Below are 13,065 nucleotides of genomic sequence, written 5' to 3' on the forward strand. Positions count from 1 at the left end.
TTGTTGCGTATAAGCGTATAATGTTTGCGCGCAGTTGTCTCGTTTATCTGTCGCTTCTCAAACGAACAGTTGAGCGAATGAGCTTGAAACCAGTGTTAATGTGAGCTAATTGTTCCTTCTTTTATGACCTGAATTGCTGCGCTTATTTTTTATAATTTTGATTGGAAAGTTTCGCAAAATATATCTAGATTAGTTATTATTCTTTGGAAAACTTACAAATATTTATATTATTGGCCCAATATATATATACTATTTTTTATGCAAAGCTCTTCGCCTCTTTCATTAGACCAAAGCAATTTTAATATAATTAGTGAATCTTTTCTTAACAAAAGGCTTCCAAAGCTTCAGCTGCCCTAAAACGTGTTCATTTAATTGTTCTAAATCAAAAATCCTCTGTTGTAATCTCTGTTTTCCTTTGGTGTTTAAATAAATGTCATGGATTATTTGTGTTTTGTTTTGTTTTTTTTTTCTTTAATTTTAAAATAAAGTTAAAAAGCATAATTTATTGTGGTCATAGAAAACCAATACCCGCCTAAAAATAAGGATAAGTAATTTTTTTCAATCCTCACAACAATTTAACATTTTATTTTATCGTTTTTCTGAATTTTGGCTCACTTTCTTCAGTCTCATTAATCTTAAATCTGGCTATTGATAACATCCTTCATACCAACAGGGCTGACTGGATTGGAGGTGTCCATAAATGTAACTCCTACTAAGACAGGTCCGACAGGTCATGTGCAGGACGACAGTAATCAGCCGTCATGTTGTGTCAGATCCTCCTGAGCTCATCCCATCCACTTTCGCTCTCTCTGTGTCTCGCGCTGTGACTCGCGCACGGTGGCTCCTCATTGGCTGTCGGCGGACACCCGGAGAGCAGGTCGCTTTCCTCGGTGCTGAAATCGCTGCTCGTCGTGATAATGTAAACGGCGATGAGGCCACACGCTTCAGTCTGTAAACACCAAAATGGACGATGATCTGTTCCAACTGAGACAGCTGCCGTGAGTAGACCACAATCTGCAAATCAACGCCTTCTTGTACATTTATTTATTTATTCAGAAGATTGTCAGCCGTGACAGCATGTTTGGCCGACTCGCCGCCCTCTGAAAGCCTCGCATCATGTTTGTTTGATTAGCTCGCTGGACCTCAAAAAGCCCGACATTCCTTAAAAGCAGCAGTCATTTAATAACAACATGCACGCTATCCAGTTATGTTACCGAGAAATGTTCCTAGGCTAAGGGAAAAATGAAAACAACTTAGCATGTCCAGACACCGCAGTTTGTTTACAGTCGTAGCATTTTCCTAAGAAGACCGTTTGGTTAATTTAGTTATAGGAATTTGCTGTGAGAATTCACAACTGTTTTCCGTCTAACCTGTAAATGTGTTCGCTGTTAGGACTCCTAGTACCTAACGTGATTTATTTCAACCTTGCTGTAGCCTACGTACATTAAGCTAAAGCCTGGCGCATGTAAGTCTAGCCTGGTCGTCATAAGGAACATTTTTTTATTTGTCAGAGTAAAATAATCACAAATAATCTTCCTACAGGAATTACATAAAAATAATGACTGTTGTATTTTGAAAATTAAAATAGCCTAGTTTGTAGATTAACAGTAGAAATCCTGGATTTGGAGTAAGCACACAAATATATTACAGATAGTCTATAATGTTTATAGTTTAAGGGGTTGTGATAGTATTACTGGATATGCATTTACTTCTATATATTTCTTTCTTAGGAGCTTGAAAAGTAAAATTATAGTGGTTGGACTTCTCACCAACTCTGCAATCTGCAGCACTGATACTTTCCATTGCAAGTAGGCTATTTTATATAATTACAGTGATTAAGACATCACTGACACTCTTACACTGTTTCATCCTTAATGAACCATCTATTATCTGCATGTGGGAGAAGATTACACCTTCCATTTGTAGAAAACATGCATATATCTGGTGTTTAGGCCTTATGAGCAAGCCAAGCCGTAAAGAGCAGTGTGCAGAGCTGTCAGTATAGGCCTGACATGGTTTGCCCGTTTAACACGATATTACCAAACATTCACAGAATCATCAGAATCAGAATTCCTTTATTTATCCCCGAGGGGAAATTCTTCTTTCATATAGGCATTGCAATTTTCCTGACCAAGAAAATGAAAAGATAGGAACAGCGACAGGCAGAAATGATTTCCTGTGTCGCTTTGTGGTGCATCGTGGGAGTAAGAGTCTCTTACTGTGGAGAGGGTGAGAGGGAAAGTCCAGTATAGTCCTTATTGTGGACAGCATCCTCCTCTCAAACACCACCGTCAGAGAGTCCAGTTCCTCCCCCACAACATGGCTGGCCTTCTTGCTGATGCTGTTGAGTATGTTAGTGTCCCTCACCTTCAGGCAGCTGGCCCAACAGGCAACAGCATATGTGATGGCACTGGCCACCACCACCACCACATCCTCAGCATCGTCCTGCAGATGTTGAAGGACCTCATTCGCCTCAGAAAATAGCAGCGGCTCTGTCCCTTTCTGTAAACAGTGTCCACGGTCTTGCACCAGTCCAGTTTGTGATCCAAATCACAGCCCGAAAAAGCTAATCTCAGCAACAGCCTTTGACTCCGTTCTCATCTTGGCCCTGGCACGAGAGTCTTCTAAAACTCCTCTGGCATTAGACATACTGTAGAGATATCGAGCGTCCTGGGCCTTCAGCAAGTGTATTTTTATTTTTGTTTTTGTAGTGTTGTCCGCTTCCGTCGCACAGGTGAAAGTGCACGCTCCGAGGACGACGGCGAGAATAGAGAGCAGGTTGTCAAGATCGCAGAGCAGACTGACCTGGAGTCTGTGGCGCTTGCAGATGGAGCTCCGGTTCCCCGGGAGTTTGCGAACCCAACTGATGGTACAGCAATTTTCCTTCCTCCCCAAACTGACATAATTCCAGTTAAGTAATATATGTTTCACATGTCATATGTTAAAGACAAAATGAACTTTCAGTGACAAAGGTAGTATCCCGTACAAGCGAACATTTGCTATTTCAAGCTTTCGTTTTTCCTTTTGGTTCAGTTAGGGGCCTAACTTGAAATCAACACCCTCTGTTTTTGTGACCACCATTCAGAAAAGGTTTCTATCTGCTTATAGAAGTATTTTCACCTTGCTCATTCCCTCAGACACATTCATGGTGGAAGATGCCGTAGAGGCCATAGGCTTTGGGACATTTCAGTGGAAACTCTCCATCCTCACTGGTCTGTCCTGGGTGAGAACTGCTCTTTTACCACCATTTCAGATGCTGTGTACGTTTGTGGATTCTTTCAGTAAGCACTTGCATATTGTGGGTCTCTTGTGTGTTTCTGCTCAGATGGCTGATGCCATGGAGATGATGATCCTCAGTATCTTAGCCCCACAACTCCACTGTGAATGGAGACTGCCCAGCCTGGAAGTGGCACTGCTCACATCGGTAATGGCTTTCTAATGTCTGTCAAGTGCTGTAGCGTACAGTGCTGTATGACTGTACCGATGGCTATTGATTAAGTACTTAGGGACGACCATGTGGGAAACAATAGGGCCCCTAATGGTTTGATGCCACCAGATATGTGTTGTATATTTTGGTTTGAATGACTATCAGAATCATATTTACTTTTGTGAGTATGATATTAAACAGCAGGGGAACTACACCAGATTTTTTATTAAAGATACTGCATTGAGAATCAATCCCTTAAATGAGATGTAATTAATTCGACATTCACTGCTAATGAGAAGATAATAAATTGGAAATTTCAGTGACTTCTAGTGGTTCGCTTCATAACAAAAGTCTACAGCACTATCTGCAGCTATGTGCAACGAAAGACCAGTTAAGTGCACCTTTAAGCAGCTGCAACATGCCACATTATCATTTGTTTTTTCTCTTATGCAGGCCGTGTTTATTGGGATGATGATCAGCTCTTCTCTTTGGGGAAACATATCCGACAAGTACGGCAGGAAGACAGTAAGTTCTAATTAAATCCTCTGTCTGACATGGATATTATCTTTTACCTTTCCTGTAAGACAAACTTTATCTTGAGTTTATAAGCATTAGAAGTTTAGCGTTTGGGCTTCTGAATGAAAGAAAGTGATCGATACCAGACACAGCACCACATGCTCTCCAGAAGAGCCTTATCAAATCGGCATCATTAATTTAGCAGCTCGTTGTTTTTTCTTCATATGCGCACACAGGGTCTCAAGATGAGTGTGCTGTGGACTATGTTCTATGGCCTGATGAGTGCATTTGCGCCGATTTATGGGTGGATCCTCTTCCTCCGTGCACTGGTGGGCTTTGGCATCGGAGGAGCCCCACAGTCGTGAGTAGCCCTCATTTTACGAATAAACTGCAGTGTCATTTGTTAGGACTGACTGTGAATCGTCCCTCCTGCAGGGTGACGCTGTATGCTGAGTTTCTGCCTATGAGGTCCAGAGCCACATGCATCTTGTTGATAGAGGTATGGACTGTCCTGTACCACAAAATCACTCATCTGTCATCCACCTGGAGCTGCACGCTATTAAAGACCTCTGTTTGGCTTGGAGGATTTCATATAGTTTGAATTTTGCCTTGTAGATATTCTGGGCACTGGGCACTGTGTTTGAGGTCCTCTTGGCAATCCTGGTGATGCCCACTCTGGGTTGGCGTTGGCTTCTCGGCCTTTCTACCATTCCTCTCTTCATCTTTGCCATCTTATGTTTTGTGAGTATGAAGTTATCAGTGTTGAAAAGTTTAGAAAATACCAATGACAGCTTAATCAACTGGCATGTTTGTTTTTTGGCGGTTGGGGTGGGGGATTGGAGCAGTGGCTACCAGAGAGTGCTCGATACGATGTTCTAACAGGGAATCAGGAAAAAGCTCTGGCAACGCTGAAGCGCATCGCTACAGAGAATGGAGCCCCGATGCCACTGGGAAAACTTATCGCTGCCAGACAGGTGAGAGTCTCCTTCTGAAGAACACAAACTCTCTGGACATTATTGCTGTGTGCTGCCAAATTATGTTGTGTATTCTTTAATTAGGAGGATCGTGGAAAGATTCAGGACTTGTTTTCGTCACACTTTCGTTGGACCACAGTCCTGCTGTGGTTTATTTGGTAAGGGGAGTGAATGGTGGAGCCACCCAGTCATATTCTCAACGATTGATCGCTAGTTTGCCTTTTTTTTCTTACTCTTCAAACCGGACATAAACATTTGTGCTTCTCGTTTCATGTGAACCGCCGATGTTTCGTCCTGTGTCTCTGCAGGTTTGCAAACGCCTTCTCTTACTACGGCCTGGTGCTGCTCACTACAGAGCTGTTTCAGGAGGGGGGTGCATGTGGAAGTGAGTCACTGCTCCAACACACACTCAAGGACAAACACAAATTTTAATTTGTTCCACTGATTCAAAAGGCACTGGAACAGAGCAGTAGGTAATATTGTGCTTTTTCCTACTCCGCCCAATCAAAATGTCTGCCACAATAAACGTCCATGCATTTATACATGAGGTTTTTGCAAGAGCAAGCGAGACTGAGCTGAGCTGCTGTTGGGTGTGAGCTATCCTGTTTTCTGCTGTTTTATACCCCCCTCTAGTGTCCAAAGGTAATAAGAGGGAGCTCCGATGCAGTTTGGAGTGTAAATATCTGAACTCTGATGACTACAAAGACCTGTTGTGGACCACCTTATCTGAATTCCCAGGTACACATTCAAGTGTCTTCATGAAGTCAGTGAAGATATTTTACTTTATAAAGTAGTTCCAGTCACCCGTGGTAACAAGTTGTTTCACTGTACCATAATTACTTAATATGTACTAGAAAACCTAAAAAAATGAGGTCATGAATGGTGCATTGATTTACTACTGCTTATGTCATTTTTAATAATTACTGATACAGCAAGGTAATTAACAAGTGTTAATTATTAGCATACAAGTGATTACTGGATAATCATCTAGTAAATTCTTGCTAGTTGTTGCACTTGGTCATGGTGCTAAAAAGGTCATTATAATAATGGTTAATTCTATGTAATTATTACACCTGTTACTTCATTACATCAGCTAACCTACATAAAATGGAGCCTGCACTGACGTTATCACTTATGCCTGTGCTTTTCCTGGAGGGACATGCCGAACTGTCTGACTTGTGGGCATCCTAGTAAATAAAAACATAAATAAGTCTGTATAATGATTGCCCCCTACAATACAAAGCAAACCAGCATATTAGATTTTACCAACACTGAATTTTGCATTTTGCATCGTTACATAGGACTTCTGGTGACACTGTGGGCTATTGATCGATTGGGAAGGAGGAAGACCATGGCATTGTGTTTCTTCATCTTCTCTATGTGCATCATTCCTCTCTATGGTTGTGTTGGCAGGTGAGGTGGATCCTGGTGAGAATGTTAAACGCGAAGTATTGAATGCAGCATTTATCCAGCACGACTGCTTTCTCTGTTGCAGAGCATCCATGACAGTGCTGATATTCATCGCCAGAGCTTTCATTGCAGGAGGATTTCAGGCCGCTTACGTGTACACTCCAGAGGTGAGATGCCCAACCAGAGTGCAGATGTTTGTTTGCAAGCAGTTATTAGAACAGCTCAGATCAAACCAATAGAAAAGACAAAAATAGAGAGCCAACATCAGAGCCGTTTCTCTGTATTTCTTGAAACTCTGCAGGTGTACCCAACAGCAACCAGGGCTTTAGGTCTGGGAACAAGCAGCGGAATGGCCAGAGTTGGTGCCCTCATCACACCTTTTGTCGCGCAGGTAACACCCTTCAGTTTTTATCATCATTTAAAGCCATCCTAACACAAGAAGATAATCGTCATTTTTGTTTGCGCAACGGGATCCATCTTGCAGGTCATGTTGGAGTCATCTGTGTACCTGGCCCTCTCCGTGTACTGCTGCTGCTGCCTCCTGGCTGCCATCGCCTCCTGTGCACTGCCAATTGAGACAACAGGCCGGGGCCTGCAGGAGTCCAGCCACCACGAGTGGGGCCAGGAGATGATGGGCCGGGCCTCTTCCCACGGCTCAGGGAGAATCCCCCAGTCCAGCTCCGGCTCCCAGGGCTGAGCATACAACAGAGAGAGAAGTGCCAACGGTGAGAGAAAAGAGGGTGGCAAAAAAAAAAAAAAAAAAAGTGAGACCAGCTTTCTGTGTCCATCTCCAGTCACATCCTAAGGCACCACAGCGGCTTCAGGGAGCCAGGCAGCACAGTATTATATATTATTATTAAATAGTTTTCGACCACCACTGCTGTCACAATGTTGCCACTGAATAACTGCACACGAGGTGACTGCTAAAAACCAAATGACCTGAGTGCAAGATCGAGAATATAAATGATGGACTGTGTGAAGCATTTTTGAACAAGAGAGAATTCAAATACTTCGAGTATTCGAATCCTGCTTTTCTAAAGTAAGAGAAGAAAAGGAGAGTAGAGACCGTAACAATGTTAAATGACCTTCTTCTTGTCAAAGAGCCTTAAAACCACCTATGAAAAAGCTGCATCTATTAGCATAATGGACACTGACGAGTAGATAAGAAAGAATTATTTTGTGCGCACAAATTGCCTGTTAAAATACACTAACTGCAAACTCAGCTTTAAAAAAAGTACATTGCAGGAACTAAGTACACTTCATCAGTTCAACAGACCATGAGACTGAATAAGGTCTGTGGTTACTGCATTTAGGATTCACTTTTCCCACAGCAGTGAAAGGACATACTGCACAGTAAGACACTGACTCTCATATATTGTAAGCACCCTTCTTACTTTGTGTCAGTATTATTTCACATTTCAACATGGATAATATCTGTTTTCTGCTAACGAAATAATGAAAACACCACCTCATGTCTTGATCATTGTATGGTCAATTTATTTAGAACAGCTGACAATGTTTCATGCGTCCAGAGATCCTGGACTGAAGGAAACACGATGTATGTTAACACTGAAGTCTAAATCGGTGTACTTTCATTAACCAAAGCTGACTCCATCTAGTTAGTGAGGATTACATGATTTAAAAAATGAAATTAACATCAGTATTTGGTGTTACAATCAATAAACCTCGCTGCATCTCCTGACCTACACATGCACACACAACCATTTAGAAGGATCTTACTGGCTGTTTTTCTGTAAATAATGTATATCAATACCTGGTTTTGTTGTTGTCTTTGCTTTTGTTTGTAACAAAGGTGATGTGGAGACTTTTGAGACTTTGACCAGTATGATTCTATGAGCGACACACACTGAGCAAAGTTTTGTTCATAAAAAGAGGGATTAACTAGTGCAGGTCCAGCAAGCTGAGTCTTACCTGCCAGTGTTTGAGATATAGTGCTGCATTAAGTGTCTGTGTGCACAGATTCTTGTCAACGCACTGGATGTAAATGTGTATGATACTATAGTAAATAATCTTTCAAAAACAGCAGTGCGTTCATGTTGTTATTTTAATCTAATTTAGTCTGATTTAAGTATGATTCTGATCAATATCTGCTTGCTTTAAATGTTAGCTATAGACAGTTTATGCAGTAGGGGATACAAGGCACTGACACTGAGATTTTCCCAAGGAGCACCGGTCGCTACGGCAGGACTCAAATTCACAAACGAGCTTTTGGTCCTTTGCCTTTTTGTTCCACAATCTGCCCGAAGAGCCGCGCTGCCTCCTGTGCGCAGCCTCTGTGAATGGTGAGTCCAAAACCTCCATGGCCATAGTTGTGTATCACCTGAATGAGAGCCAGGGTATTTTAGCGCATTCTGAATGATCAGAATTAATACTTACAATATTGCTAAGCTGGTACGGTTTACCTCTACTGGAGTTCCACCAGACTTTATGGTCTCCCTCTCCAGTCTGACTTTGCTGCGAACTGGCCTCAGGCCACACCAGTCCTCTACTATCCTGGCATGCTGTGGTTAGACACCAACAAGGCGTAATGTTTGGTTGAGGACAGAATCACAGAATGCATATTCTAAATATATTTATACGTATGTTAGATGCTTTAGCACTGCAGCAGACTCATAAATAATAACTCATAATAATGACTCAGGGAGTCTTTTAACGGCCTCATAGACAAAAAATAATCACCTCACCTTGAGGCTTGGCTCGAGCTGACAAGCTTCCTCCCAGATATTCTTATGGTCAATGGAGGTGTTCTGTTCGCTCCAGTTTCCTATCTGGCAAATCCCGCCGACTGTCACAAGACGACTCCTGCAGACACAGATGTTCTGTTTGCTTATGAATACAACTAAACACATTAGAAAACTATAACTGTGCAACAACATGCATTATGTATGATCCTAATGCATCACAGTACTCCTATCCCTCACTATAAACACCATGACAGAAGCAACTGTCTGCTCCTAAACTTCGGTGTTCATAAGCATTTTGTATCTGTAGATCTACCCTGGAATGATGTATGGTGAATTGTAGAATCCTGCTGAAAAATTGTGGGTAATAATCCAATGCTTGAGCCATGGAGCATCCACCTGAAAAACAGAGAATAACAGGATAACATGCTTCAACCACCTTTACAAAGTACCTTTACAGCTGGCTATATAAGCAGACATATAACACCGTTCTCTCATACCTTCACTATCTGACCACGGCCTGGTTTGAGATCAGGATCTGGCTGGAGCTCTCCTGCTCTCATCCCAGTGCAATTTATTATCACATCTGCCCCACTTTCTGCAAGCTGGACACCGAGAAGCATGATAATAGAGAACATATATGACGAAGTGATAAAATTCTGAGACAGGAAGCAGGAAAATGCAACTTTCTGGACGTTGATGCCATTACAGACTCGGTATAAGAAACATTAAGAAGCAATAAAAACCTTCACCAACCTCCTTGAAGGATTCTATTTTCCTGTGATAAAATTTCACACCCCTTCTTTGCAACCTGAGATGACACGAAACCAGATGTTCATTAAGAGAAAAATAAAAATTTGGACATTTAGTTAACTGGAACTTAACTAAGAACTTAATTAAGAACCAGTCAAGGTCCACTACAGGGTATGTATACCAAACATGACTACCAAACTGTGACACAGGATAGAGTACATGGTAAACCAGTGCATCCTTTCATCCCTCTATTGGGTAATAAAAGTTATTGCAAACAGGTTTTACATCGGATGAACTAAGTTCAACGCTGTAAATAAAGTGCTGATGTAGCACTGAACACAGAAGTTAATCACTCACCAATCCATGAGCCAAGGTAAGTATGTTTTACCCTCCACCATGAGAGCAGTGTTGAACCACCCATAACTGGACATATGAGATGAGACAGACGTGTTAGAGCTGGTGACTCAGAATTAATCCATCCAATCTCAACGTCTGACATTTTGTCCTCGTAATATATTGTTTATTGAGAAAACAAACAAGTAAGTTTATTAAGTATTAATAAGTAAGTTTCATTTACAAAACATTTAAGTTGCTTTGGGAAATTAGGGAGAATACTTTTATCGGAAAAATTAGCACACATTATTTACATTAGTTACATAATTATTAATTTTTCTCTCCTTTATTTTCTTTTGCTTTTTAGCTTTCAGGTCAGTTACAGCAGGGAACGTACTTGTATCCAGGGAACATCTGCAGTTCTCGCTCTGTGAGCTGTCTGAAGCCCAGGACAGTATCTTTAAATGAAGGATCCTGCATTCAAAAGCAAGTAACTCAGTACATTTACGTCACACCATTTATACCTTTTAAATGTCTCGGCTGTGTTAGTTTGCAAGACCCCCGACTCTGAGTTCAAACCAAACCCTTGGCGTGGCCTCTCTGTTATTGTTTTCCAGCCATTGCAGGCACCCATCTTTGTGCAGCTGAACAGAGCTTTATTTTCAGTCAGGCTGAATACTAATGGTTTGTGTCTCTGTTAAATATCGCACTGGTATGTGATAAACTCATGCACCAGTTATCTGTTAACTATAGCTGTACATATAATGCACACTGTATTTGCGCTTGGTTGTAAAAGACTTCTAAACAAGGTCAGCTCTTATCCTTGAGGTCAGATTCTCTTTGCAGAACAAAGCACCACTTACTGGGGCTGGTTCAGTGCAGAGATTGTAGCCAGACTGAAGGAATATACCCATTTTTACGCACTCTGGTGAACTGAGGCAGCTCTGCAAGTAGTCAAACGTTTCTTTATTCCATTTCCTAAAGATGAGGACAAACACACCATTAAAGTGGTGGCCACGTTTTGCAGATACAGTCGGGAATCGTAAGACGTTTACAGAGAAAGCACATACGTCTCCTGGACGTTGCCCTTATCGTAGAGATATGGTTGCCAGAAGCCAGCAGCTCCATCACTAGTGGTCAGCGGAGTGAACCGGTCCGCGTACACCTCAATGGTCAGCGGACTGACAATGGAGTGATACTGCTCATAGATGCTCTGGGCTGTTGACAGGCCAATGACTCCAGCTCCGATCACTGCCACCCGCATGTCTGCACTGACATGAGACAAGACGCATTCACATCTGAGACTTACTCACCCACAAAGAGACCAACGTGACAGTCTGAATCTCTGCTGTGTTGTATTGTATTCTAATGCAACAGATTCAAAGTGATTATATTTTTCTGATGTTACTGTATTATTAAAATGTATTACTTAAAACGATTATAGGTCTTAGCAAGTAGGAAAAAAATAACCAAAACTCAAAAAACTCAAACAATCAAGAAATTTAGTTTTCAGACGTTTTCGAAAACTTTATGACCTTTGAAAGGAAATACTGTCCTCGTTTGTGTCACCCCGCGGTGAGGTATTGTCTCGTCATTTCCTGTTTTATTTTGAAAAGTAACTCTCCTCTCGTTTCAGGTCACTTCCCTTTCCTCATGTGTCTCCAGTCTGATTTGTCTCACCGATGACCCGATTGTAGCCACCTGTTCCCCGTTACCTTCATGTGTTTCGTCTTCGTGCGGTCTCTCCAGCCTTTCCTTTGCCACAGCTTTGTCTTTTCCTCTTTCAGAGTGATTTTTCGTTGTAACTTGAATTTCCCTCGGGATCAATAAAGTATCTGTCTAACTTTCATAGTGCAGGTTTGCCTTAGTTTAGGATTTCTAGTTAGTCTTTAGTTTCTTTTTCCTCCGTAGGAGTGATTTTTGGTTACCTTTTAGATCATATATATATTCACAGTTAGATTATCCTCTTCTAGAGTGATTTTTTTTGTTCTTTCTTATTTTTCCTAGTCTTATTTTTGCCTCCTTTTGGAGTGGTTTTAGTTCTTTAGAATAGTAGCTTTTTTCTTAAGTAATTTTCATAGCCTTTTGTTTTTATCTACTTTGAGATAATTAATGTTTCATAGCTGAGTGTCTGTTAATAGAGGAGAATCTCTTTAGGAGTAGTTTCATAGCCTTTGTGTTAATTTCACTCTGCCTTGGGGAAATTCAGGTTGATATTAACAAAGTCTGCTTTTATTCTTACCTGCTCCACGTCTGAGTCCTGCCTGACTCGGAACTTGACAGGTTGGACAGCTGTCTCGATGGAGTTGACCTGTCTGAATAGTGCACTGGACTACATCTGAGTAAAACTGTCGCCATCTAAGCATATTAAAATAAGTGTGTGGTATATTGTGGTATACTTTATGGCATAAACAGCATATTATGTAAGGGGTGGGGGCAACACGTCAGATAATGCCTCTTTTAGCGAGGCGGCATTTCAAACTCATGAAAATGCTGCATAAAAGAGCAGATTGCAGGTTGCCTACATAAACTCACATATCTGCATAGTTTTCGGAAATTTTTTACTTTACCTTTAGACTCAGATTCGCGTTCGGTCGCCACTGCAGGAGTTGGGTAAGTCTGGCTGCAGTTTGCACTATGGTTCGCACTGGTCCGGATGTGTCACGTGGGCGAGAGGGGGCGGAAACGGCTTCTCCTGCTGATCCGGATCCGAGGGTATGATGTGTAATGTGTATCTGTAAGATTTTTAAGTGCTTGACTTGAACCTTCATCTAATCTGCTTTTTACTGAATGTTCGTGGACACACACACACACACACACAGTTTTCTGCAAGTTATCATGTGAATGTAGACCAAATTACATCATAACTTTATTAATCCAGCACCTTTCAAAACTAAGTTAACAAGTGCTTTACAAAAACAAAATACTAAAAGTAAATGAGATCCAAAAC

At 41.5% G+C, this 13,065-nt stretch overlaps 2 protein-coding genes across 4 annotated transcripts; one reads left to right on the forward strand and one right to left on the reverse strand.

Moving 5' to 3' along the window:
• The first annotated feature begins 699 nt into the window (after window positions 1-699).
• Window positions 700-7,711, forward strand: svopa (SV2 related protein a). Its single transcript, XM_046387368.1, has 16 exons — window positions 700-998; window positions 2,712-2,869; window positions 3,138-3,223; window positions 3,326-3,424; window positions 3,881-3,952; window positions 4,180-4,304; window positions 4,379-4,442; window positions 4,559-4,684; window positions 4,789-4,917; window positions 5,002-5,075; window positions 5,226-5,302; window positions 5,551-5,655; window positions 6,219-6,330; window positions 6,413-6,494; window positions 6,629-6,718; window positions 6,812-7,711. Exons 1-16 carry the CDS (start codon window positions 964-966, stop codon window positions 7,022-7,024), a joined length of 1,647 nt encoding a protein of 548 aa, XP_046243324.1. The 5' UTR covers window positions 700-963; the 3' UTR covers window positions 7,025-7,711.
• Window positions 7,712-7,891: 180 nt separating this feature from the next.
• Window positions 7,892-12,798, reverse strand: LOC124058294 (D-amino-acid oxidase-like). Of its 3 annotated transcripts, none has more exons than XM_046387373.1 (11): window positions 12,686-12,798; window positions 11,186-11,386; window positions 10,979-11,093; window positions 10,513-10,589; window positions 10,140-10,205; window positions 9,786-9,840; window positions 9,530-9,634; window positions 9,346-9,428; window positions 9,033-9,150; window positions 8,751-8,849; window positions 7,892-8,668 (listed from the first exon to the last, which is right to left on the reverse strand). In XM_046387373.1, exons 2-11 carry the CDS (start codon window positions 11,377-11,379, stop codon window positions 8,543-8,545), a joined length of 1,038 nt encoding a protein of 345 aa, XP_046243329.1. In that variant the 5' UTR covers window positions 11,380-11,386; window positions 12,686-12,798; the 3' UTR covers window positions 7,892-8,542. The 3 variants fall into 3 exon arrangements, with proteins under 3 accessions (XP_046243329.1, XP_046243330.1, XP_046243328.1); XM_046387374.1 differs by having other exon boundaries at window positions 11,186-11,381; window positions 12,686-12,797; XM_046387372.1 differs by lacking the exon at window positions 12,686-12,798 and adding an exon at window positions 12,358-12,669.
• Window positions 12,799-13,065: the final 267 nt, after the last annotated feature.

Source organism: Scatophagus argus, chromosome 4 (assembly GCF_020382885.2).
Source record: "Scatophagus argus isolate fScaArg1 chromosome 4, fScaArg1.pri, whole genome shotgun sequence".
Classification (NCBI taxonomy): domain Eukaryota; kingdom Metazoa; phylum Chordata; class Actinopteri; family Scatophagidae; genus Scatophagus; species Scatophagus argus.

What these genes read in the sequence shown, in the direction of transcription:
- svopa (XM_046387368.1), top strand. Translation starts at nt 964, where the DNA reads ATGGACGATGATCTGTTCCAACTGAGACAGCTGCC. An exon ending in GTTTGCGAACCCAACTGATG is followed by an intron (nt 2,870 to 3,137) that starts GTACAGCAATTT and finishes TCATTCCCTCAG; the next exon opens with ACACATTCATGGTGGAAGAT. An exon ending in GGAGGGGGGTGCATGTGGAA is followed by an intron (nt 5,303 to 5,550) that starts GTGAGTCACTGC and finishes ACCCCCCTCTAG; the next exon opens with TGTCCAAAGGTAATAAGAGG.
- LOC124058294 (XM_046387372.1), bottom strand. Translation starts at nt 12,473, where the DNA reads ATGGCGACAGTTTTACTCAGATGTAGTCCAGTGCACTATTCAGACAGG. An exon ending in AAGGGCAACGTCCAGGAGAC is followed by an intron (nt 11,094 to 11,185) that starts GTATGTGCTTTC and finishes CCTCATCTTTAG; the next exon opens with GAAATGGAATAAAGAAACGT. An exon ending in AAATAGAATCCTTCAAGGAG is followed by an intron (nt 9,635 to 9,785) that starts GTTGGTGAAGGT and finishes CTCGGTGTCCAG; the next exon opens with CTTGCAGAAAGTGGGGCAGA.